The 25,950-nt window shown below is 44.1% G+C and overlaps 1 protein-coding gene across 2 annotated transcripts in view; it reads right to left on the reverse strand.

The window, feature by feature from the left end:
* Window positions 1-25,950, reverse strand: part of COG2 (component of oligomeric golgi complex 2) — a 329,606-nt gene that overhangs the window by 300,178 nt on the left and 3,478 nt on the right. For both annotated transcript variants that reach the window (XM_040429435.1, XM_040429434.1), the window contains exon 2: window positions 6,405-6,566. In XM_040429435.1, the coding sequence (XP_040285369.1) occupies window positions 6,405-6,566 (162 nt within the window). The remainder of the gene's footprint in view (window positions 1-6,404; window positions 6,567-25,950) is intronic.

Consider the following 25,950-nt stretch of genomic DNA (forward strand, 5'->3'; position numbering starts at 1 on the left):
ACAAGACATACAAGTGTTCTAGACATTTGACTAGCTATTTGGCCATTTTGACCACTTTTTAGGTTTATCCTTTTTCCGTATGGGACTAATACTTTTATATTTGGATAGTATGGGAGGTTACGCACGTGGCAATACTCATGATGTATATATATTTTTTTCCCTCCATATCATCACCATGACAAGGAGATAGACCCCCTGACCTCTGTAGGGGCAGGAACAGAGAAAGGTTAAATCACCCCCTCCCTCCATCATACACCAGTGTTTTCCTGTCCCTACAGAGGTCAGGGCAGAGAAAGGTCTCCCTGCGCGTCAGGGAGAGGTCTAGTACTAATGCTGAGCAGGGGAGAGTCGGGAGGGCTCGCTCTGGTTGATCCTGGGCGGCATCTTCCTTCTTGCCCCTGGTAAGTTAAGTAGGGAGTGAGCGCCCGGCGCATCAAGCGCTCTGAAACATTGTCACTACCAGTTATAATCCAGAAATGATCACCCAGGAGGCGGTGATCCTGAACACTTGCCGGAATGCCGGCATTTTTTTCCATTGGAAAGTATTAGTGCCTGATCCGGCATTAAAATTGCCGCATTGACGGATCCAGTCTGTGCATGAGCAGACCTTTAAAAAAATGTCAAAAAAATAAATAAATACCGGATCAGTTTTTCTGCATGACACCGTAGAGACGGATCCGATATTGCAATGCATTTGTGAGACAGATTCGCATCCAGATCAGTCTACAAATGGTTTCCGTTTGCATACAGATTGCCGGATCCAGCAGGCAGTTCCGGCAACGGAACTACCTGCCGGAATCCAGCAACGCAAGTGTGAAAGTACACTTATTCTAGGTGAGAGGGAGTTGTACAATTGACTAACGCTCTGGCTTGTTGTGCACATTTGCGATTTTGCACCAGGTCGCATTTACAAATATAAATATATTCCAACCCCGTCGTCAACTTTGTGACGACGGGGAGCATAGAGGAGAGTCGGAGGATGCCGGCGGTGCTGGGCTCCTTCACAGTGGGCGTGGCTGGGCATCAGAAACGTTAGTAACAGCCCCTTGGGCACCTTACTTGCCTCATATACAAGTATATAAAATCGTTTTATTGACAATAAAAGCACAGAGCTATAGGGAATATATATTGCAGACGTGCTAGCGGCAATCTAGCAGCGCATGTCCGCAGCTCTATAGGCAAAATCCAGGTGACCGAATCCCTTTCATCTCTTGTAATTAACCCCACTGGACTCTAAATGGGTGTCTTGAACAGCTGAGCTGTTCGGGCACCCAGCAGGTGACCAATCAGCGCCGTCCCAGCCTTTGGATCGCCGTGATTGGTCAGTCAGATTTGACTGACCAATCGTAGCATTGAGCGGCAGGTTCAAACTCTACAGCGAAGCTCCGATCTCCTCAGTGAGCGCTGAGGAGAATGGGGCTGCACGGAGTAGAACATGGTGTGCACTGAGAGCGTCGCGTGCCATGTTCTCTAACTGATAGTAGGCTGCGCAGCCTAGTATCGTTAAATAGTAAAACCCGGTATCGGATCGATCCGGGTCTAAAAGTATCGATCGGGTATTGATAATTTGATACCTGATGCAACGCTATGAGACAATCACCCAAAAAAAATCTAAATAAAATATGACTTTCAGAAAATGCATGCTTTTAAAAAATGCTTTATGTAAACTGAAAAATAAATGTAAAAAAAGGAGACATATTTGGTATCGACGTGTCCATAACAACTTTCTCTATAAAAGTAGCACTGAAAAAGTAACTGAATATAAAAACTGTGCCAGAACAGCCATTTTTTGGTTACCTTGTCTCACAAAAAGCAATCAAAAATCATATATATCCCAAAACAGTAACAATAAAACGGTCACCTTATATTGTGGTTTGCAAAATTGTTTCTACTGTAGGAGTGCATCAAGGGGGCTTCAAATGTGACAGTGCCCAAAATCCAGTCCAGCAAAATCTGCCCGCCAAAAACCATATGGCACGCCTTTCCTTCTGAGCCCTGCTGTACGTCCATACGGCAGTTTACTACCACATATGAGGTGTTTCTGTAAACTGCAGAATCAGGGTAATAGATGTTGAGTTTTGTTTGGCTATTAACCTTTACTGTGTTGCAGGGGGGGAAAAAATGAATTCAAATAGAAAATCTGCCAAAAAAGTGAAATTTTGAAATGTTATCTCCATTTACCTTTAATTCTTGTGGAACACAAAGGGTTAACAAAGTTTGTCAAATCAGTTTTGAATAACTTAAGGTGTGGAATTTCTAAAATTGGGTCATTTATGGGTGGTTTCTAAGTAAGCTGCACAAAGTGACTTCATAACTGAACTGGTCTTTGAAAAAGTGGGTTTTGGAAATTCTTAAAAATCTTAAGAGTTGCTTCTAAAATTCTAAAGCCCCTTTCACACAAGTGAGAGTTTTCCACGCGAGTACAATGCATGTTCTATATTCTGCGTTTTGTCACGCAGCCCTGGCCCCATAGAAGTGAATGGGGCTTCAGTGAAAAACGGATTGCATCCACAAGCAGGTGCGAATGCAATGCGTTTTTCACTGATGGTTGCTAGAAGATGTTGTTTGTAAGCCTTCAGTTTTTTTATCACGCACGTGATTAACGCATCAAAACGCATTGCACCCACGTGGAAAAAAACTGAACACAATCGCAGACAAAACTGACTGAACTTGCTTGTAAAATGGTACGAGTTTCACTGATCGCACCCAGACCTAATCCGTATAGTTCGTGTGAAAGGTCCCTAAGGCTCCTTTCACATCACCGTTTCTCCTTTCCGTTCTCCAGCTCCGTTGAGGAGCAGGAGAACAGAAAGGACGGATTCTGCAGATAACCGAGACCTAACTGAGCGTAACGGAGCCTAAAGACCCCATAGACTAGAATATAATCAGTTATCTGCAGAATCCGTCCTTTCTGTTCTCCTGATCCTCAACGGAGCCGGAGAACGGAAAGGAGAAACGGTGATGTGAAAGGAGCCTAAGTCTTCTAATGTCCTAAAAAAATAAAATGACATTTACAAAAATGATGCCAACATAAAAGGGAAATGTAAAGTAATAACTATTTTGCAAGATGCCACTGCCTTAAAAAGCAGAGAAATTCAAATTTAGAAAATTATATAATTTTTCCACATTTTATGTAAATTTAGGATGTTTTTATAAATAAAAGTGGTTTAAAAATAGACTCAAAATTTACCACTAACATTAAGTACAGAATGGTTTGGATAAGTAAAAGCATTCAAAATGTTACCACAAAGTGACATGACATATTTCCAAAAATCAGCCTGTCACTAAGGTGCAAAAGGGCCCGATCATTAAGGAGTTATCCAGGAAAATATATTTATGACTTATCCTCAGGACCGCCAATCGGCTGTTAAAAGTGGCCCTATGCGCCGCAGCCTCTTGCTAGGTCAGTGACATCACTGTACAATGATCAAAAGCAACAGCTCAAGATCCAACGTCGGCTGCACGGGAAAAGGGGGAGGGATCCCCACGCAAAATCCAATACAATAAATACCAGCTGCCTTACTTGCTTCAATGTTGTATCTTTATTTGTCAAACAAAAATCCTCAAATGGACGCGTTTCGGCACATATTGCCTTCCTCAGCCACATTTACAAGCGACAATACATTTCATTATTATTGTGGACTGTTGGATACATGCTCCGATCCGCATTATGACAAATATACCTTCCACTCTCAGTTTTAATGAGGAGGATGCAACAAGGATTATATCCCAAGTGACATCCTCGATTGACTTTTTAACAATCCCATCATGCGAATTAAAGAAAAGACACTGGGAACGTGAATTGCGAAGGATCGCTTCCTATGAATTACATGCTACGACTTTGGCAGAGTACTTTAAGTTAATTGAATTCCAAGGGGAATGCGGGTACATCTGCACCCGACTTTTTTCCCTGACGATCAAGTTTATTGTTCGGACTTTGAGAGAATAATAAATAAGTGCTCGCTGGACCTGATACTGTTAACTGTGGATAGACTTCAGAAGGAGATTGTGGAGATTAAAGAAAAAAATAATAAATAAATAGACACCGTGGAATTGCAGTTGCAAGACAACCTACCAACTGAGGAATTTTCTACGTTAAAAGAGAAACTAGAAAATCAGATTGCAGTTTACCGTAATGAGACCCAGGAGAGAAAACTATCCAAGTTCCTCCGTGATAGTGAAGACTATCGCTGGCAGGATATTGCGCAGAGACGGCAGCCAGACTACAGGGGCGGTGCAAGAACTGTAAACTATTACAGCTCAAGCTTTGGGAGCGAGATGAGTGATTTCTGTGACACACGACCTTTTCCCAGGCGAGGCAGAGGACGGCGAGGAAACACCGGGCGGGCCGCAAGCACCGCACACACTGCCGATCCGGAGATGCGCCAAATTCCACTTGCCCACTTGTCCTAAAACACACTTACAGAAATATCTTCTCTTTTTTTTTTTTTTTTTTTTTTTATAGAATATATATATATATATATATATATATATATATATATATATATTTATTTTTATAGAATATATATATTTATTAACTCACCTCCTCCAATTGATCGCGTAGCTGCCGGTCTCCTGTTCTTTCTTCAGGAAGGACCTGTCAAAGGACCTGTGGTGACATCACTGTGATCATCACATGATCCATCACCATGGTAATGGACCATGTGATGAGCTCAGTGACGTCACCACAGGTCCTGAAGAAAGAACAGGAGACAGCAGCTACGCGATCAATTGGAGGAGGTAAGTTCATATTTTTTAACCCTCATTGGCACTTCCCACTGTGCCACCAATGTTTATTATACTGGGGGGGGGGGTGCACTGTGCCACCAATGAAGATAACTGAGCTGTTAATACAAATACAGGAGGCGGGAGCCGGAATCACATAGCCGGCACCCGACCTCTATGACAGGGAGCTTCGATCAGCGGCAGTTAACTCTTCAGGTGCGGTACCTGAGGAGTTAACTGCCGCTGATCGCAGCTCCCTGTCATAGAGGTCGGGTGCCAGCTATGTGATTCCGGCACCCGCCTCCTGTATTTGTATTAACAGCTCAGTTATCTTCATTGGTGGCGCAGTGGCCACAGCCCCTCCTCCTGTCTCTCTTCCTATTGGCGGCGGCAGCACAGGGGGGAGGGAGAGACTCCTCCACTGCGCTGCTGAGAAGTACATCGGCGGCGGGGCAGAGAAATATCATCTCCTGTGCCCCGTCGCTGTATTCAACTGCAGAGCTGCCGCGGCGGGTCAGAGCTGCCGCGGCGGGTCTAGTCGCAAATGGCGACAAGACTAAAAAGTCTTGTCGCCATTTGTAAATGAAGTCGCATTGGCGACCATTTTGGTCGCCATCTGGAGCCCTGTCAGCCAGGCTGTCTAGACCTGCACCAGGTCACAGTAGCTCAGGCTGGACAATAAATCTGGTGCACTTTTATCTGACTCTACACCGATGTTTTGTTTATTTTGAGGTATTTTTACACCAGAATTAGGGTGCAAAATGGCACATCTTAGGCCCACCAACTTTTCTTCGAAGACCCACCCCTTGCCAACTATGTTGTAAAAATAAGTGTAGAAACCATAGATGTGCTAGAATTAGTAAATCTGGGCCTAAAAAGTTCAATTAATATTCACTGGGCCACAGTAATTTGGAAGCAATTTTCAAGCTAGTCAACACATTCTCTAAGGACAGCGATTTCACAGCAAGTTTTTGTAGTGTGATAAAAATTATGTAGGTCTAGCCTCAGCCCAACATCAGTTTCACATGGTTAGTTTTTTTGCATCAGTATTTGCAAGCCAAAACCAGGGCCAATTCCACAACATGTGAGAGGTACAAATATGTCCATTATACTTTTTCTCTGTAGGTTTCACTTCTGGTTTTGGCTTATAAATACTACTGCTAAATACTGACTGAATGAAAGTGGCCTAAAGCCCCATGCACACGACTGTATCCGCTTTGTGGTCCGCAAATCACGCATTCACAACATATGGATGCAGTCCATGTTGCATCCACATTTCTTGCGGTACCATTGATTTCAATAGGTCCGCATTTTACAGACAAGTATGGGACATGTTCTATCTTTTTGAGAAATGGACAAACAGATGCGGAAAGCAAACGGATCAACTAGGTGCTTTCTGCATCCGTATGTCCGTTCCGCAGACTATGTCTGCAAAACTTGGACAGAAGATGTATTGAAAACAGTGGGGCTGCAAATCCATGTGCTGTCTGCATTGTATTGTATCCCTAGTCTGCGGGGCGCAAAACCAATATGGTTGTGTGCATGGGGCTTAATGGAAATATTTGCACCTGTTCTGTGTTTTTTTGACCTGCACCTGGTTTTGGCTAACAATCACTAAGGGAAAAAAAAATTCCATTTGAAAAACGTCTAGTATTAAAAAATGAATAAATAAATTGTACCAAATTTGTAGAGAGGTTCACAAAATCTGCGTAGTCTTTATTGATGAGCTCAACCATGGCAGTTTTGAGGAGACGATAATAAATCTCAAGATTATCTCGAAGATCTTCCAGCTGCACACGCTTTCTACATTCTGACACAAAGTGGTCAACATCAAAGGAGTCCTATTGAGAAAATATATGTAAATTACACGATTTCAGTATTAATGAAAATGTATACATTAGAAACCTGAAATTTGAGGGGGTATTCTCTTTTTGTAAAGTGATGTTATATCGCTAGGATTCAAATTAATAGGGCTGCCTTTAATTCCAGTAGGAAACACTATAAAAGTAGCGATATGTCCACGTGATTCTCAGGATCGGTGGAGTCCCTATGATCAGAACCCAGCTGATCATAAAAGGATGCCACAGCCTAGAGATACAATACGGGAATATCCCGTAAAATATGTAATATAATTTATATAATCTCTACATCAACACTAGGCAAAGTCAATAGTAGACACTTAAAGGGAGTCTGTCACCTCCATATGGCCATACACAGTGCTTACATTGTCCTATAGCACACCTATACATGACTGTAATGGTACCTTTGTCTTTTTCTTTAGACTTGCAGAAGCTGGAAAAACTAAGTTTAATTAATATGCAAATGAGCTCTCGCAAGTGCCATGGGGCGGAGTTCACAGTGTTGGAGCCCCGACTGCTCTGCCTTTTTTTATTGTTTCCCCGCCCCAGCCTCTGCCTGCCCTCCTATTCCCTTGCGTCTTCCTTCGGTCCGGCCGAGATCCCGCGCCTGTGCACTGCCACCGACTCCCTTTAATACTGCAACAGACATACTAAGGGTATGTTCACACAGTGTTACTTTCATGCGGGTTTAAGATGGAAAACTGCTGCTGAAATCCAAGGGTCAGCCACAAAGTACAAGGTAAACGCACTAGATTTTTCGAACATGTATTGCTGTCATTTGAACATGCCATTATTATTCTGTTTTAGGACACCAAGTCCTTTTACAAAGACAAATTTTCAGGCAATTAATGCAAACAGACAATGTTCCTGATGGCTGACGGTCAGAAGAGATAAGGGATGCATTTACATGTAGCAATCACCTCTTCTGTATGAGGACAAGCGACCTCAACAGTAAACACTTGTCCCCATAGAAAATCATTGCTCTTGGGCAGCAGATCGCTTGTTACACAGCACCATCTGCTGCACATAGAGAATGATCTTAGGTGGCAGACGAAATACAGTATTGCCCAATGAACGAGTATTGGCTTGTTCATCACGTCATCGCCTGTCCCTTTTACATAGGCCAATTATGGAACGAGCGTTTATTGATGTAATTATCGGGCCGTGCAAAAGTGTAACTCTCCTTTCAACAAACTTTGCATCAATCACTAGTACAGTGTATGTACATCAGGCATAACACTTTTGGCATTTTTAGAATCTTTCTGCTGTGCATGCTGAATGGGTAGTTTGCTGCTCTGCCAGATCTGTGGTGGGTGGAGACTAGCTGCTATTCAATCCACACAGAATATAGATGAAACTTCTTCCTAACCTTCATACTCAGAAGCAGCCCCGAGGATAATGGGGGACATTACAGAGAAGTATTGGTTGTGTATAAAACACTTGGGCTAAGATATAAACTACTTGTTTAGAGGCTGAGGTCTGTGTCTTTTCTCTCTCACCCCACTCCCTCCATAAACTTGCACTGACGTGTAATATGATCCTTCCATAAGCTGCTCCTGCCTGGGACAGATTCAAGGCATATTTCAGAGAAGAGCATATGAATAGGCATATTACAAAGTTTCTTCTTTGTACTACTGACTTTAGTGCATGTCTTGAGGTGCGAGTACAGAAGGACTTCTGATGTGGAGATTACAGTCTATGCTGTAGAGCTTACAAGCCATTAGGGACTAGAGCCCTTATCCTATTCAACCTGATAGATCTCTATCAGGGTGAATAGGACCTCACACTGTCCCTGCTGCCCTGTGCTCTGTGCACACACAGCAGCAGGGAGCTGAACATGGCAGCCAGGGCTTCAATAGCATCCTGGCTGCCATGGTAACCGATCAGAGCCCCAGGATTACACTGCTGGGGTTCCGATCGGAGGAGAAGGGGAGAGGGGATCCGGGTGGGGGGGGCGCACTGCACCACCAATGTTTTTACTATTGGGATGGGGGTGGGGGGTGCACTGCGCCACCAATGATTAATACTGGGGGGCTTGGGGGGGGGGGGGGGGGGCGCACTGCGCCACCAATGAAGATAAGTCTCTCAATCATTCATATACAGTAGACGGGAGCTGGCTGCAGAATCACATAGCCGGCTCCCGACCTCTATCAGCGGTAGCTGCGATCCGCGGCACCTAAGGGGTTAACTACCGCAGATCGCAGCTACCGCTCATAGAGGTCGGGAGCTGGCTATGTGATTCTGCAGCCAGCTCCCACCTCCTGTATATGAATTAATGAAAGACTTATCTTCATTGGTGGAGCGGTGGCCACAGCCCCTCCCCTCCTCTTGTACTTCTTCCTCTCACTGGCTGCAGCGGCAGCAGCATCACAGGGGGAGGGAGACACTGCTTCCTTCTTCCCTGTGCTGCTGAGGGAACACGGAGAGCGCTGAGAGCAGTGCGATCTGTGCTCCCCATACATTATCGGTATAATCGGCAAAATAGATGCCGATAACGTTCAAAATACTCAATATCGGCCGATAATATCGGTAAAACCGATAATCGGTCGATCCCTAGTTGGAATTCTTGTGATTATTGGAATCAAGGCAACTGCTTTCCATCAGTGTAAAAGGATAGTGGGGCACACCTACATCCAGGTAAGACACAGAACACTAACTGGTAATACTTGTATGATATTGATTGCATAAAAACATAAAAATAGCAGGGGTTGACAAGCATCGATAAATATACAGCTATATAAATAAATTTAAAATGATGTTGGTATGCGATATAATAAAAATGATATTGGTATGCGAAATAATAAAAAATTGTTGTAACCAATCTGTAGGTATTAGATAGGTGCATCTAATAGTTCTGTAGTTGGATATTCCTACTGTCAACGGTCTTGGATATCAATAATGGATTATGGCCAATAAGTTATTTTTCTATATATTCGGCTTGGATGCACTTATGTGCGAGGTTCCCCTTTATACTGGCAGTATTTGCAACGACTTGTTAGTATAAAAGTGTCGGTATAGATGATGCCATACAATAAGGATAATAATCTCAGTTGTTTGATGTGTAATCGTAGCTAAAACATAATCTGATACTACACAGTTGCTGGTTAGGGCTGTATTACTCACTATTTTGAGCGATAATGTCCGGGGTTTTCGTGCCTAGCGTGGCGTCCCACGTGTTGCGGCACAGAAGGCTTACCTCCGGCTTGTTCTGTGGGGAGTGGTAAGCTATTAGACTTTAAACAGTTCACTAGACGCCGGGGTCTATAGATATTAGGCCCTCTTTAGTAGTCGGCGTTCCACGTGTCTATTCAATCTAGACACACCGAGACTGTTTCTTACACATATGCAGCATTTGGGAGCGCTCCGAAAGGTCGTGGGTGATCCGCAGAATATGTACTGTGATTATTTTTTATTTTTTCTTCTTTAGAGACGCGTTTCGGAGTTAACACTGACTCCTTCCTCAGTGGTCAAGTCTCATATGGTATATGGCGATTTATATAGTCCTAGGTAAATCTTCTCATTAGGATTATTGCGTCATCTTAGGGTGAACCCAAAAACGTGGATTAATCTTATCTGGCCATTTGGTAATTATATATAGTTGGTTACATCAAGATTAGAAACCTATAAAAACCATACATACAATATCCACTATATGTTAACTAGCTGAGTGTTTATATTTCCTGGAATAATCATTCATAGGGGAAGTGCGGTTTGTTCGTTCACAATGTGCTATATATCGTTGAATATAGTTAATTAAACAAAGCATTAGAAATTGTGAAGTGAATTCTAAATTTCTACAAATTCTGTTATTTAAAGTGCGATTTTTCTTTTTTGCGCGATTTTTTTCTTTTTTGCGCGATTTTTTTTTTTTATGCGTTTTGAGAAAACCAAAACTAAATTCAAGGAAATGCATTTATGTTATTTATTCAGATTCCTTATCTTGTGTTTTAGTGTAACAGATTTCTAAGCTTCTATTTATGTCTTTTGCGAACAGTTTATTTGAATCGTGTTCATTTTATTACTCTCCCAAATTTCCATACAAGGCTTGTCATACTTGCAGGAAGACAGTGAATGATCACACCGTTAACGTGAATATTTTCTCAGGTTATATTTAAGGGCTCTTTCACACCTGCGTTCTTGTCTTCCGGCATAGAGTTCCGTCGTCGGGGCTCTATGCCGGAAGAATCCTGATCAGGATTATCCTAATGCATTCTGAATGGAGAGAAATCCGTTCAGGATGCATCAGGATGTCTTCAGTTCCGGAACGGAACGTTTTTTGGCCGGAGAAAATACCGCAGCATGCTGCGCTTTTTGCTCCGGCCAAAAATCCGTAACACTTGCCGCAAGGCCGGATCCGGAATTAATGCCCATTGAAAGGCATTGATCCGGATCCGGCCTTAAGCTAAACGTCGTTTCGGCGCATTGCCGGAGCCGACATTTAGCTTTTTCAGAGTGGTTACCATGGCTGCCGGGACGCTAAAGTCCTGGCAGCCATGGTAAAGTGTAGTGGGGAGCGGGGAGCAGCATACTTACCGTCCGTGCGGCTCCCCGGGCGCTCCAGAGTGACGTCAGGGCGCCCCAAGCGCATGGATCATGTGATCGCATTGGACACGTCATCCATGCGCATGGGGCGCTCTGACGTCATTCTGGAGCGCCCCGGGAGCCGCACGGACTGTAAGTATACCGCTCCCCCGCTCCCCGCTCCTACTATGGCAGCCAGGACTTTAATAGCGTCCTGGGTGCCATAGTAACACTGAACGCATTTGGAAGACGGTTCCGTCTTCAAATGCTTTCAGTACACTTGCGTTTTTCCGGATCCGGCGTGTAATTCCGGCAAGTGGAGTACACGCCGGATCCGGACAACGCAAGTGTGAAAGAGGCCTTAATCGGCAAATTACCAATGAATTGTATAGGGGGGGGGGGGGGGGGAGGTCCTGCAGCAAGGAGGGAGTGATAGTGCAGCCAATCTCTCATCGGTGGAGGACCCCCCCCCCCCTCTCCACGGTCTACAAAAAACCGTAAACCTCCAATTCTGCGTTTAATCCCTCTGGAAGGAGAGTGTTAAATTCAAATATTTTTCTAGAATCCATCCGTGACATTTTACTTATGTGGTCTCCCCCTCTCCAATGGGTGTTTACCTTTTCCAAAGCTGCAAACACCATCCCTTTTGGATCTTTATTATGTAAGGTCTTAAAGTGAAGGGACAAAGTATGTTTGTCGTATTCTTTTTTTATATTGGCAATATGCTCTGCAATAAGTTTTTTTCAGCGTTCTCTTGGTTCTGCCCACGTACTGTTTTTTACATGGGCATTGTATAATGTATATGACACTATCCGTATTACATGTCAGAAATTCTTTAATTACGTCTTTGAGTATTGGTGGTGGAATTGACCTCGATGGTTTCTTTGGGGAATGAGGTAGCTTTGCACCCTATACATAATCCACATCAATAGAAGCCTGAAAGGCCCATCCATTTTTGAATTGATTGAGTTTGATTTGTTGATAATTGTAGGGGCTACCAGCAAGCCTAAATTTGGGTCTTTAGTAAAGGTAATTTGGGGTTTATTGGGTAGTATATGCTCTATTGTTTTATCTTTGACAATATGGTGCCAATGTTTGTTGATTATGTATCTAATCTTTTCCCCTCCCCACGACAGCACCTTAGAGAGATGACTCCTCCCCCAGGACAGGAAACCTGCAGCATAAAAAAGGTGGAGCCACTCTCCCACCTCAGTGAGATTTCCTGTCCTGGTGCGGGAGCCTGCAGTTCAGTTTGTCCTGACCTGGAAGCCCTGGTAGATACTGGAGGGTCAGTTAAAACAATTCCTTCTTACCTGTCATAAAGATTCCTCCCCCATAGGTGTGGGGTTGAAGGAAGATGTGAAAGCGGCAATGACCGGGAGTCCGCAGCAGGCAGAAGGTGTCGGTGCGGTTCTCCTCACCTGAGGGACCATCGTGGAGAGTGTGGCCAGAAGGCACCAGTGTAAGCGCAGACCAGCCAGGACGCCACTAGACGCGATGTGATGGCGTCATACAGGAAGTCCATGCGTTTCACGGCCGTGCGCTTCTGGTCAGGTGACCGGAAGTCCGGCATCTTTAAAAGAGTTGTCGGGTATGGCAGCGATCTGGACGTTCGAGTCTTCTGTGGCTGCATTCAGGGTGTCGGAGGGAAGGCGTTAGACAGCAGAAGTTCTGTCTCGAGTGGTGTCCGTGGCTTGGTGGGTCTGCAGGATACAGTGGATCTCTCAGGTGAGAGGGGCACTCTGGTGGCACATGGTAACTATTTGCAATGTTGATTACATGCAGGATTACCTACTATTATGGAAGAGGAAAGGAGGTCTGAAGGCGCAGACCTTGAGATCCTGCCGCTGGTATTGGAGTTCTAATGTTTGGTCCTTAAAGGGTTAAGGCTGTTTTCCTTAGATATGGGTATGTTTACTTTTCTTAGACTGTGCCTAAAAAAGTGGTGGCCAAGAAAAAGAATAAGGAATGCCCTATCTGCAAATGTCCGCTGACATCTTCTTCATATACTAAGAAGCTCTGTCAGCAGTGCATTGAAAAAACGGTGGCGGAAGAGACTCCGGGTATTCTGAAAGATTTGAAATCTCTTATGTCTGAAGATAAAGGGAACCTGTCACCGGGATTTTGGGTATAGAGCTGAGGACATGGGCTGCTAGATGGCCGCTAGCACATCCGCGATATCCAGTCCCCATAGCTCTGTGTGCTTTTATTGTGTAAAAAAACCGATTTGATACATAGGCAAATTAGCCTGAGATGAGTCAGGGACAGGACTCATCTCAGGCTAATTTGCCTATGTATCAAATCGGTTTTTTTACACAATAAAAGCACACAGAGCTATGGGGACTGGATATCGCGGATGTGCTAGCGGCCATCTAGCAGCCCATGTCCTCAGCTCTATACCCAAAATCCCGGTGACAGGTTCCCTTTAAAGTGTCCCTGAAAGCCGGTAGAAAGAGGAGAAGAGCGGTGAGGCAGGAGTCGGATGTGGAGTCAGAAGACAGCGAGTCTCATTCTGTGGATGGGGACTCTGCTGATTCCTCCTCTTCAGAGGATGAAGCGAGAGAAAGGAAGTTCCTATTTCCAGCGGAAGATACAGACAAATTACTAAAAGTTATTCGATCTACCCTGGAGTTAAGACACCAGGGAGGATAGGTCAGTGGAAGATGCCGTATTTGAGGGTCTTAGGGAAAGAAAGCGTAGATGTTTCCCTGTTCATAAATCTATTTTAGCGGTAATAGAGAGAGAATGGAAAAAGCCAGATAAGCCATTTATTTCAAAAACCTTTAAACGAAAGTACCCCTTTGAGGAAGAGGCATCTACATCTTGGGATAAGGCCCCAAGACTTGATGTAGCCATTTCAAAAATTTCTAAGAGATCCTCCTTGCCTTTTGAGGATATAGGGTTTTTAAGAGACCCTTTAGATAAGAGAATAGATCCTTCACTTAAAAATACTTGGGAGTCTTCTGCGGCTGCTTTCAGGCCTAGTATAGCCGCCACAGTAGCCGCAAGGTCAATGTCTCTATGGCTGGATAGACTGGAAGGGCAGATCAGGGACAGGTGTCCTAGGGAGCAGTTGTTAGCGTCCATACCCACTTTCCAAAAGGCCGCAGACTTAATTGCGGATGCCTTGGTGGATGCGGTGAGACTGGAAGCCAGAGCCGCATCCCTTTCTAATTCTGCACGCCGGGCTTTGTGGCTTAAAAATTGGAAAAGGGGAGATATGCCTTCGAAACTGAGGCTATGTGGCATTCCCTGTGTCGGCCAATTTCTTTTCGGGTCAGAACTAGACTCTTTGCTTGAAAAGGCTGCAGATAGAAAGAAAGAAAAAATTTCCTCAGGAGTCGTTCACCCAGTTTAAGCAGTATAAACGGCCCTTTCGGAACCCATCCAGATTCCAGAGTAAAAAGCAGACAGGAGATAGAAAGCAGGGAGCAAGGCTTAGATCTGGGAATAAGGGTTTTTTGTTCAGATCAGCCTCAGCCCGTACAGAAAAACAGGGAAAGCAATGACGCCATGATCCCAGTAGGAGGAAGATTAAAGTTCTTCCTTCCTGCTTGGGAGAAGATTGCAGGAAAATGGCTGGTAGGACTTCTGCAGGAAGGTCTAAAATTGGAATTCTTGCAATATCCCGCAGAAAGATTTGTGATCTCAAGATCTTAACAAACAAAAAGGTGTTGATTCCTGTCCCAGAGTTAGAGCTAGGGAGAGGTTTCTATTCTACTCTGTTCCTAGTGAAGAAACCAGATGGGTCATACCGGATGATTATTAAATCTAAAACACCTGAACAAATTTCTGAGGGCCAGAAAATTCAAAATGGAAACTATCAGGTCAGCAATCTATCTTTTATCTCCAGGATGCCATATGGCGGTTCTGGATTTAAAGGATGCCTACCATCATATCCCAATACATCCAGACCACCAGAGATTCCTCAGGGTGGCTGTAAAAACCAATTCCGGTGTTCTTCAGTTCCAGGCACTACCCTTCGGCCTCTCTATGGCGCCTCGGATCTTTACCAAGGTAGTGGCGGAGATGGCTTCCTTCATCAGAAAGGAGAACATCACGTTCATGCCTTACCTGGACGATTTTCTGGTGGTGGCCCAGTCTCGGGAGACGTGTGTCAGGGCGCTGAATCAGGTGATGGATGTACTTCAGTCCCTAGGATGGTTCTTGAACTTCCAGAAGTCCAGGATGCAGCCATTAACAAGTCAGGTTTTCTTGGGCCTGGTATTGGATTCCAGACAGGAGAGAACTTTCCTCACAGTGGAGAAAGTTGCCGGGGTTCAGTCAGGAGAGGCCCTGTCCATAAGGAAAGCTATGTCCCTTTTGGGAGTTCTGACATCCTGTATGTCAGCAGTCCAGTGGGCTCAAAGACACTCTCGACAACTACAAGGAGAGATCCTGGCCGCCACGAAACGGGCAGGGACGTCCCTGGAGTCGATTTATAAAATGATCAGATCTAACGCTTTCATCTCTGAACTGGTGGAAGGAAGCAGAGAATTTGACTCGGGGAGTTCCCTGGTCCTTTCCGGAACCAGTAGTAGTAAACTACAGACGCCAGCCCCTGGGGATGGGAGGCTCATGTGGAGGATCAGATTTTTCAGGGAGAATGGTCCCAGGGTCAGAGACCTTTTTTCTTCAAATCGGAAAGAGCTACGGGCTGTCTTACTAGCTTTGAGAGCAGCTCTACCGATGATCCAGAACAGGCATGTTAGAGTAATGTCCGAAATTTCGGGCGGTCGTCTCATACCTCAATCATCAGGGAGGAACCAGGTCAGATTCCTTACGGAGGGAGACCGAATGGATTTTCGAAGAAATAGAAGGGAGAGTTCTACATCTCTCAGCCAGTCACATAAGAGGAGTCGAGAATTCTCAAGCAGATTTCTTGAGTCGCCACAGGTTACGTACGTCAGGGAGAATGGTCTCTGAATCCAGAGGTTTTTTCCCAGATAGTGGATTTATGGGGTCTTCCATCAGTAGACATGTTCGCCACAAGGGAAAACAGGAAGGTAGAAAAGTTATTTTCCCTCACTCCAAGGGAGTACCCATCTGGAGTGGATGCCTTCCTCCAGAGATGGGACTTCCCTCTAGGATATGCCTTTCCCCCTCTACAGTTGATTCCGCTAGTGATAAGGAAGATCAGGTACGAGGAAGCGAGAGTAATGGCGCCCTTCTGGCCGAAGAGGGCATGGTTTTCCCTTTTGAGAGCCATGTCTGTTTCGGACCCATGGATTCTGCCAGGGATCCCAAACCTGTTGTCGCAGGGTCCAGTATTCCACCCGGAAGTAGAGTCTCTACACCTTTTTGGCGTGGAATTTGAAAGGTCAAATTTAGCCAGTCAGGAATTTTCAAAGGAAGTTGTTTCCACTCTAATGAAAAGTAGGAAAGAGGTGACAAACGTTATCTATGCGCGAGTCTGGATAAAGTTCCTATCCTTTATAGGCGTAGAAAGAGTTTCTTGGCCGTTAGAATTCTTAGTGGTACAGGTGTTAGAATTCCTCCAGAGAGGGTTGTCCCTCGGGTTAGCAAAGAGTACACTGAAGGTGCAGGTGTCAGCATTGTCTGTATTAGGGAGAAGGAGTTTAGCCATGGACCCATGGGTGGTTAGGTTTTTTTAAGGCAGATGACAGGGTGATGCCGGTGAAGGGCACCAGATTTCCTCCCTGGGATCTTAACTTAGTATTGAATGCCTTAACCAAACATCCTTTTGAGCCGCTAGATTCTTGCTTGTTTAAATTGCTTACCCTTAAGCTGGTTTTGTTGGTAGCTTTAACGTCAGCCAGGAGGGTTGGTGAGATTCAAGCGCTCTCCATTAACCCCCCTTTTATGTCTGTCCTAGAGGATAGGGTAGTGCTGAGACCAGATCCTGGTTTTATGCCTAAAGTCCCTTCTAGGTCAAATAGGGCTCAGGAGGTAGTTCTTCCAGCTTTTATTTTCAGAACCGAAAGATGACAGAGAGAAGGAGCTGCATTCCCTTGATGTCAACAGGTGTATTTTGCAGTATCTGGAAGTAACTAAAGATTGGAGAAAATCTTCTGCCTAGGATAACAGGCTGAACTGGATGGACAAATGTCTTTTTGGCCTTATGTACTATGTTACTATGTTACTATGTTTATTTGTACTATTCGGTGGGGTTAGGAAAGGTAATACGGCCTCTAAGGCGTGTATTGCCCGCTGGATCAGAGAAGCTATATCCCTGGCGTATTCAGTATCTGGTGTTTTCTCCTCCTGTTTCTGTGAGCGCACACTCCGAGGGCGGTGTCTACTTCCTGGGCGGAAAGGGCCAGCGTATCCATAGAACAGATTTGTCGGGCAGCCACCTGGTCTTCTCCGTCCACTTTCTATAAGCACTGTAGGCTTCAGCTTGATTCTATTTCTGACCTACTCTTTGGCACAAAGGTCTTGAGCACTGTCACCCACCCTGAGGATGATCTCTGAAATCTCTCTCTAAGGTGCTGTCGAGGGGGAGGGAAAAAATTATTATTACACTTACCGGTAATCGGATTTTCCTGACCCCACGACAGCACCTCTTTATTCCCTCCCTCTTGGTGTGGGGCTGTGTGTTCACGGGTGTCGCAAAAAAAAAAAAAAGTGTGTATATATGTATAAGATTTAAACTAACATAAGGGGGAGTCCCTCTCATGCTCTGGAAACTCACTGAGGTGGGAGAGTGGCTCCACCTTTTTATGCTGCAGGTTTCCTGTCCTGGGGGAGGAGCCATCTCTCTAAGGTGCTGTCGTGGGGTCAGGAAAATCCGATTACCGGTAAGTGTAATCATAATTTTTTTTGTATTGTGAGTTAAACGGTAATATTGTATATTGTCATTTGTACTTGGTTTTAATATTTCAATGTTGTCAGTAAAAGTTTTTCGATCTAACTTACGGACCCCTTCTAGTGATGATTCCAATATTTTCTAATGGAAATTTTTTCTGTAAATATTGATCCCTTAATTTTACCGCTTCTTCAAATTTTTCTTGTTTGGAACAGTTTCTTTTGATGCGTCTAAATTGGCCCGAGGTTATGTTTACAAGCCATTGTGGTAGATGGCAACTACTGTATATAGTATGTAACTATTTTTTTATGTCTGCTTTTGGTAAGTACTGCATACAAGACTATTATTTTCGACAGTGATTTGTAAATCTAGAAATTCAACAGAAGACGCTGGTCACTGCTGAAAATTTTTTTTTTTTTGATCAAATAGTTTTTCTTTTGGTTTTACAAGAAAGTGCATTATACAAATACACAACTATAACCCCTCCCCCCCCCTCCCTCCCTCCATTCCACCCCCCTTTCCCAAAGCACAGTCACTTGAAAGAAGAATTCAGGTATGGTCCATAAATGTAAGTTCATGGTATTCTTTTTGAAGGCATCACCGTCTAATCTTCTGGGGCGGACCATATAACTTCATGGATTTCTATTATCCACACATAACTATGTCGTAAGCATTTGAAGATCAACCATCATCCAACAGTCTACCATTCACCCATATCAATTATCCTTTAAATCTTTCATTCCATTCAAAGTATACAGTCACCTCTAAGACAGCTCATAATATGAGATCCATGAAGACCAAACTGCTTCAAATTTTTTCTTCGAATCCCTTTTCAGGTAAACATATTCCTCCAATTTAATCAATGCATGCACCCTATTCACTACTTCTTGGCTCCATCTCATCTATCCAGTGAAATGCTATGCACTTTCTTGCCTGGTACAGTACTCTCTTAATAGCCATTTTCCTTTTCCCCATGGTCCTAGGCACTTCCACAAGGCCCATTAAACAAATTAACGGGTTAACCTCCAAGTTCACCTGAAAGACTCTATTGATGAATTCCAGCACCTCCACCCAATACCTCCTTAACCGTGGGCAGTTCCACATTAAATGGATCAAGTTTGCACCCGATACATTACAACGCGGACACTTATCATCATTCCTATAGCCCATTTTTAACAGTAATGTAGGTGTTCTATAGACCCTATGTAGGAGATACAATTGAGAAATCCTAGAAGATTCGCTCAGCGACAATGTTGGCAAATCATTGAGAGTCTTCTCCCAATTCTCCTCCGTCAGGCCCTCAATATCCTTTTTCCATTTGTCATACAGCTGTAATGGATTGGATTTATCAATTTCCTCCCTGAGCGTGCTGTAATAGAGGGAAATCACCCCACCAGTGGTCCCTGCTCGTGCAGTATACTCATTGATAACACATCTAGCTGCCTGCCGTATCTTTCCCCTCCTTTCTTGAGTCTGAATAGCATGTCGTAACTGTAGATATACATAGAAACACCTATAGGGGATATTGAACTCCTGCCTTAACACTTCAAAACTTTTCAGTGCCCCACCCAGAAACAGTTGAGCCATCTTATTCAGCCCATATTGACTCCACTGCTGTACTCCACTAACCTTATCCAATTCAGGATATAGATGGTTTGGCCATATAGGTGTGTGTGTAATATACCCCGAAATATTCAATTTCTCTTTAGCTTTCCACCAGATTTTACGTATCATGGATAACACAGGGTATTGAGCGCCATGGGAACGAAAAGATCCATCCTCCAAAGCAGACAATAAGCAAGTGCGTAGTGTTAAATGCTGAATAATACGACCTGAGCTATTCAGTCTAGACTCATCTCCCCATCCCCTAAGATGCTGTAACTGGGCTGCAATATAGTAGGACCATGGATCTGGCATCGCCAAACCTCCCTGTGTTTTAAGTCTCTGCAGGGTTGAAAGTTTAATCCTCGGCACACCTCCCCTCCAAATCAAATCTCTGAAAATTGCATTTATAGTATGAAAGAACCTTAGCGGAATCCAAACCGGCGCATTATGAAGGAGATATAAGAGTTTTGGCATTAGTATCATTTTCAAGAGGTTGGCTCGACCAATGACTGACAAAGGTAATTTGCTCCAGGCCTTTATCTTTATCCGGAATTCACCTAGCATGGGTACTAAGTTCAAACGCTCATAATCATTCAGATTCGTAGTAACCCACACTCCTAAGTACTTTAGGGATGACACTACTTGCAAGCCTCCTGTATCAGGTAAGGGCCTAGTACTCTCACTATCTAGGGGTAGTAGGGCGGATTTTGACCAATTGATGACTAATCCTGACATGGTCCCAAATCGATTAATGATTTCCATCGCAGCAGGAAGAGAAGTCTCCCAATCATCCATGAATAGAAGCAAATCATCAGCGTATAACGCCACTTTTTCTGTTCTATGTCCGTATTGGAGACCTTTGACCGTAGCTGACATTCTCAATGCCTCTGCCAGGGGCTCCACTGCCACCGCAAAAAGTAACGGCGACAGTGGACACCCCTGTCTCGTACCTCTAAAAGTCTCTGTTAACAGAGACTCATTGGAACCAGTGATTTTGCGCCTGATCAGAATTTTCTCCTACTGCAAGCATCCTTTGGGGGATTGGGCATCCGATCCCAAAGACATTCCTTCTGCGGCTGCACTCACGGATCCCAAAGGTCTATAAACTACCTACATATCTACAATAGAGTTGTGTCTATACTTGCACAACCCCTAAAGGTGAGCACCTCTATTTGTCAAACAATTTAGTTTGTGTTGAACGTACTACCCTATTGTGCGCCCCCCACCCCTCTCTCTTTTTTAATGCAATTTCCAACTCCTGAATGGTAATTGGGCCATCGAACCGCGCCCTATGTTCATTTGATAAAGTGCCCAATTTCAGGGGTTGCAGAAAAAGATCGCAGCCGTGATTTATAAAGTGTGGAATAAAATGAGTACATGACCTGGAGCAAATTAGGCGGCTCTTTCTGGACAACACCATGCATATCCCATAGGGCCGCAATGTATGTAGACTGCAACTGAGCCTTAGATACCAATGCCAAAAGTCTACCTGCCCTCTCCCCTTCCTCATAGAAGGTCTGCTTCTGGAAAAAACGTTTATTTTTTGCTTGTTCTAATAACCGGTCCTTTAATTTCTGCTGGGCTTCCTTCAATTTATCCCTAGTCTCCTCCTGCGGTCTCAAAATATATTCTGCTTCTGCCCCTTCCATTTCCGCAATTAACTTCTGCCTGCGCGCTCTAGACTCAGTTTTCTTTTTATTAACTTCTGCAATGAGCAGACCCCTCAAGAATGCCTTCATAGTCTCCCATACTACCAATCTAGACGCGGACGGAAGATTAATTTGGAAGAATTCTGCCAGTCTTACACCAATTCCCCCAGCATCCGGCAGGAGAGGCAGCAAGTAAGGATCAAACTTCCAACCCCCACTACCACGTTTACGTGATGCACTAAAGTCCAGCGCCGCTACCACCGGTGAGTGGTCTGAGACCCTGCGTGGCAGATATTGTATGACTCCCATATACTGCCCCATAAGAGCATTTCCAACAATGAGGTCAATCCTAGATAAGGAATTATAAGTACTTGAACAACAAGAGAATTGTTTCACAGATGGATTCTTTAGCCTCCAAAAATCTAACATCATAGCCTCCTGCATCAAGACTCCAAAAGGAGACATTCCATTTGTATGGGAAGTTTGACCCACCCCCATCCTATCCAAGTTATAATCAATAACATTATTAAAGTCCCCCATTAATAAAACAGGAGCGTCAGGCACATCTGCTATAAATTGCAATATTTCTCTAAGCACCCCAGGTGAATACGGCGGCGGGATGTACACACCCACCAGAATACAGGTAGTTGCATATATCACACAGTGTAAACACACGTACCTCCCTTCTTTGTCTACTTTTTTTAGTGATGCAGGAGAACGCAATTGATCTGTGTATCAGGAGACTCACCCCCCTTGCATAGGACGAAAAAGTAGAATGATAGCAATGTCCTGCCCACTTAGGAGTAAGCAGATGAATCTGGTCAGAGGTGAGATGAGTCTCCTGCATGCAGCAAACCAACGGCTGATGTTGATTCAAACAATCCATAACTGCTCGTCTTTTTATGACATCCTTAACCCCGCGCACATTCCAACTGAGCACATTAACCCTCCCCGCCATACTTAGATATCAGGAAGTACACAAATATAGCTATTAGGTTTCTAGCACCCGGTGAGCCTATACAGCAGTAGCTCATATTACATACAGTCAATAGACCAATACCTTTACGTTCATATACAGTGTGTGCATTCAAATAAAACATAACCCCCCCTACCCCCCTCCCTGAAAAATACCCCCCCAACAGTGTAAACGTTAGTACTTAACACTGCGGCCACCTTTATAACGGGTCCCACTATATCACCTATAAAAGGCCTGTGGGAAGAAAACACAGCACCCGCTATTAAAGGCAGACGAGTGCCTAAACTCTCTTCTTTTGTCTCAGATAGACAGGAGTAGTTCCTACCCAATATAACAGAACGTGGGTATACAATTACTATACAGTGAGCACACTAAACGGGTGCACAAAAACTCCCCTCTCCTTGCTCCTCGGACAAACATAAGTGGGACCAGAATAAGTGAAGATTATACCCCTAACATTATGCTTTCCAATGACATTACAACAGGATCTCCATTTACATATCCACATCCCGCTTAACAGCATTCCTGAGCATTCACACCCAGACAAAACCAGGCCACATCAATCATACAACCTGATTCAGTAAACACCACAGCTCTCCTCAACACTTGTGTCACTCATGATCCGCCGCCAACTGCCTCTCATGTCGGTCTATCCATCTTGCCGCCTCCTTGGGATCCTCGAAAAAATGCGTGTTCCCCATTGCAGCTACACGTAACTTGGCCGGGTACATCATTGAGTATGACACCCCGTGCGCCCTTAAACGCCTCTTCACATCCGCAAATTTAGCCCTCCGCTTCTGGACATCTTGGGAATAATCCGGGAAGAGTGCTACTTTATGTCCATCCACTGACAGATCTGGCTTATCTCGCGCTTTCCTCAGAATAATGTCCCGGTCTCTAAAATGCAGGATTTTGATCAGGACTGTCCTCGGCGGGGCACCTGGTGGCAACGGACGCATAGGGACCCTGTGAGCCCTCTCCACAGCAAATAAGGGGGTTAGGACGTCTGTCAAAGTTGTCCCTCAGCCAGGATTCAAAAAATTCAGATTGGTTTCCCCCTTCCGCTTTCTCCGGTGCCCCCACCACACGCACATTGTTTCGTCGGGATCTGTTTTCAAGATCATCCTGCTTAGCAGCAATGGCATCCAGTCTCATGGAATAATTCCTCATGTTTGCAGTCAGAGGTGTCACGGCATCCTCCATTTCACCCATCCGGCCTTCCAGGCAGTCGTGCGGTCTGCTAACTTCCGCATATCGTGTCTTACTATGGAGACATCCTCCTTAATGGCCCCCACCTGCATGGTAAGGGTGTTGAGCGACCTGCCGCACCTGGATATAGCCTGCATGACATCCCGCAAGGTAGGTTCCTCTGTATTGGAATCAGGTGCTGCTGAGGCTAGGGAGTCACTCACAGTAGCCAGGGCGTCAAATCGGCCAGACCTTGCCGCCACAGTGTCCTCAGGATCAGGTCCCTCAATATCAGAGTCCTCCTCAGATAGCCCACCTTTAGTTACAGGCTTTCTCTGGGTGTCTTTCACAGGGGTCTCAGATGACAGCCGGGCATATTTCTCTAGTTTAGCTGCCGCACCTTTCTGGAGTTCCGTGACGCGGCCAGAGCGTCCCGGAGTGGCGCCAGCGCCATCTTGGCTCTCCTTCTCCAAACTTTTCTGCTCTTTTCTGCGGGTCATGGTGCTCGGATTTCGCCTCCACACCAGCGCAAATGAATCCTCCGCAGTTCTACTGATAGGGTATACCTAAAATCAGCCGAATTCAGGAGTTTATCAGGATAAATGGCCGAGGTAGCAGAGGGGCTCTGTGCCGCACGTCCGCTCACATACTCCGCTAGGCCACGCCCCCCCACTGCTGAAAATTGTAGATTTAATGGGTTATTGTTGATTTCTTCCAGAAAGAGATCAAGTGATCCTTGATCATTACACCAAATAAACAGCACATCGTCTATATATCGTTTCCAGAGCACCAGGTCTGCCCCCAGCTTGGGTGCAGTAATGTCCTTCTCCCATTGGGCCATAAATAAATTGGCAAAACTGAGGGCAAACCTGGTGCCCATGGCCGTACCTTGTGGTTGCACATAGAACTCGGTATCAAAGTAAAAATGATGATTCAGTATGAATCGTACTGCCTCTATTATATATTCTATTTGTTGGAAAGGTAATTGTCCATCTTGTAATAGTTTGTTTTTTCATGGCTTCAGTACCTTGATTGTGGTCAATGACTGTATATAAAGATTGCACATCTAGTGTACCTATAGTCCAGTTTGGATCCCATTGTATTTTTTCCACAATTTGTATTATTTGAGTTGTGTCTTTAGTATACGATCTAGTCAGGGGAGTAGCTAAAGGCTCATGGGCCCTGGTGCAAAAAAATGATTCTCAGTGAAAACTTCATATCTATTGGCTGTAGGTATTGTATAATTATTTTGTGTGTCGACAGACTATTACAACCCGTGGTGAAAAGGACTAGATCGTATACTAAAGACACAACCCAAATAATACAAATTGTGGAAAAAATACAATGGGATCCAAACTGGACTTATAGGTACACTAGACGTGCAATCTTTATATACAGTGATTGACCACAATCAAGGTACTGAAGCCATGAAAAAACAACTATTACAAGATGGACAATTACCTAACCAACAAATAGAATATATAATAGAGGCAGTACGATTCATACTTAATCATATTTTACTTTTACTTTGACACTGAGTTCTATGTGCAACCACAAGGTACGGCCATGGGCACCAGGTTTGCCCCCAGTTATGCCCATTTATTTATGTCCCAATGGCAGAAGGACATTATTGCACCCAAGCTGGGGGCAGACCTGGTGCTCTGGAAACGATATATAGACTATGTGCTGTTTATTTGGCGTAATCATCAAGGATCACTTGATCTCTTTCTGGAAGAAATCAACAATAACCCATTAAATCTACAATTTTTCACCGTGACCAGTGCGTCTTCTGTTGAATTTCTAGATTTACAAATCATTGTCGAAAATAATAGTCTTTTATGCCGTACTTGCCAAAAGCCGACATAAAAAAATAGTTACATACTATACAGTAGTTGCCATCTACCACAATGGCTTGTAAACATACACTCGGGCCAATTTAGACGCATCAAAAGAAACTGTAACAAACAAGAAAAATTTGAAGAAGCGGTAAAATTAAGAGATCAATTTTTACAGAAAAAATATCCATTAGAAATATTGGAATCCTCACTAGAAGGGGTCCGTAAGTTAGATCGAAAAACTTTTTTTACTGACAACATTGAAATATTAAAACCAAGTACAAATGACAATAGAAGATTAATATTACCGTTTAACTCAAAATACAAAAAGATTAGATACATAATCAACAAACATTGGCACCATATTGTCAAAGATAAAACAATAGGACATATACTACCCAATAAACCCCAAAATTACCTTTACTAAAGACCCAAATTTAGGCTTGCTGGTAGCCCCTACAATTATCAACAAATCATCAAACTCAACAATCAATTCAAAAATGGATGGGCCTTTCAGGCTTCTATAGATGTGGATTATGTATGGGGTGCAAAGCTACCTCATTCCCCAAAGAAACTATCGAGTTCAAATCCACCACCAATACTCATAAACACGTAATTAAAGAATTTCTGACATGTAATACGGATAGTGTCATATACATTATACAATGCCCATGTAAAAAACAGTACGTGGGCAGAACCAAGAGAACGCTGAAAAAACTTATTGCATAGCATATTGCCAATATAAAAAAAGAATACGACAAACATACTTTGTCCCTTCACTTTAAGACCTTACATAATAAAGATCCAAAAAGGGATGGTGTTT

The sequence above is a fragment of the Bufo bufo genome, chromosome 4 (assembly GCF_905171765.1).
Source record: "Bufo bufo chromosome 4, aBufBuf1.1, whole genome shotgun sequence".
NCBI lineage: Eukaryota > Metazoa > Chordata > Amphibia > Anura > Bufonidae > Bufo > Bufo bufo.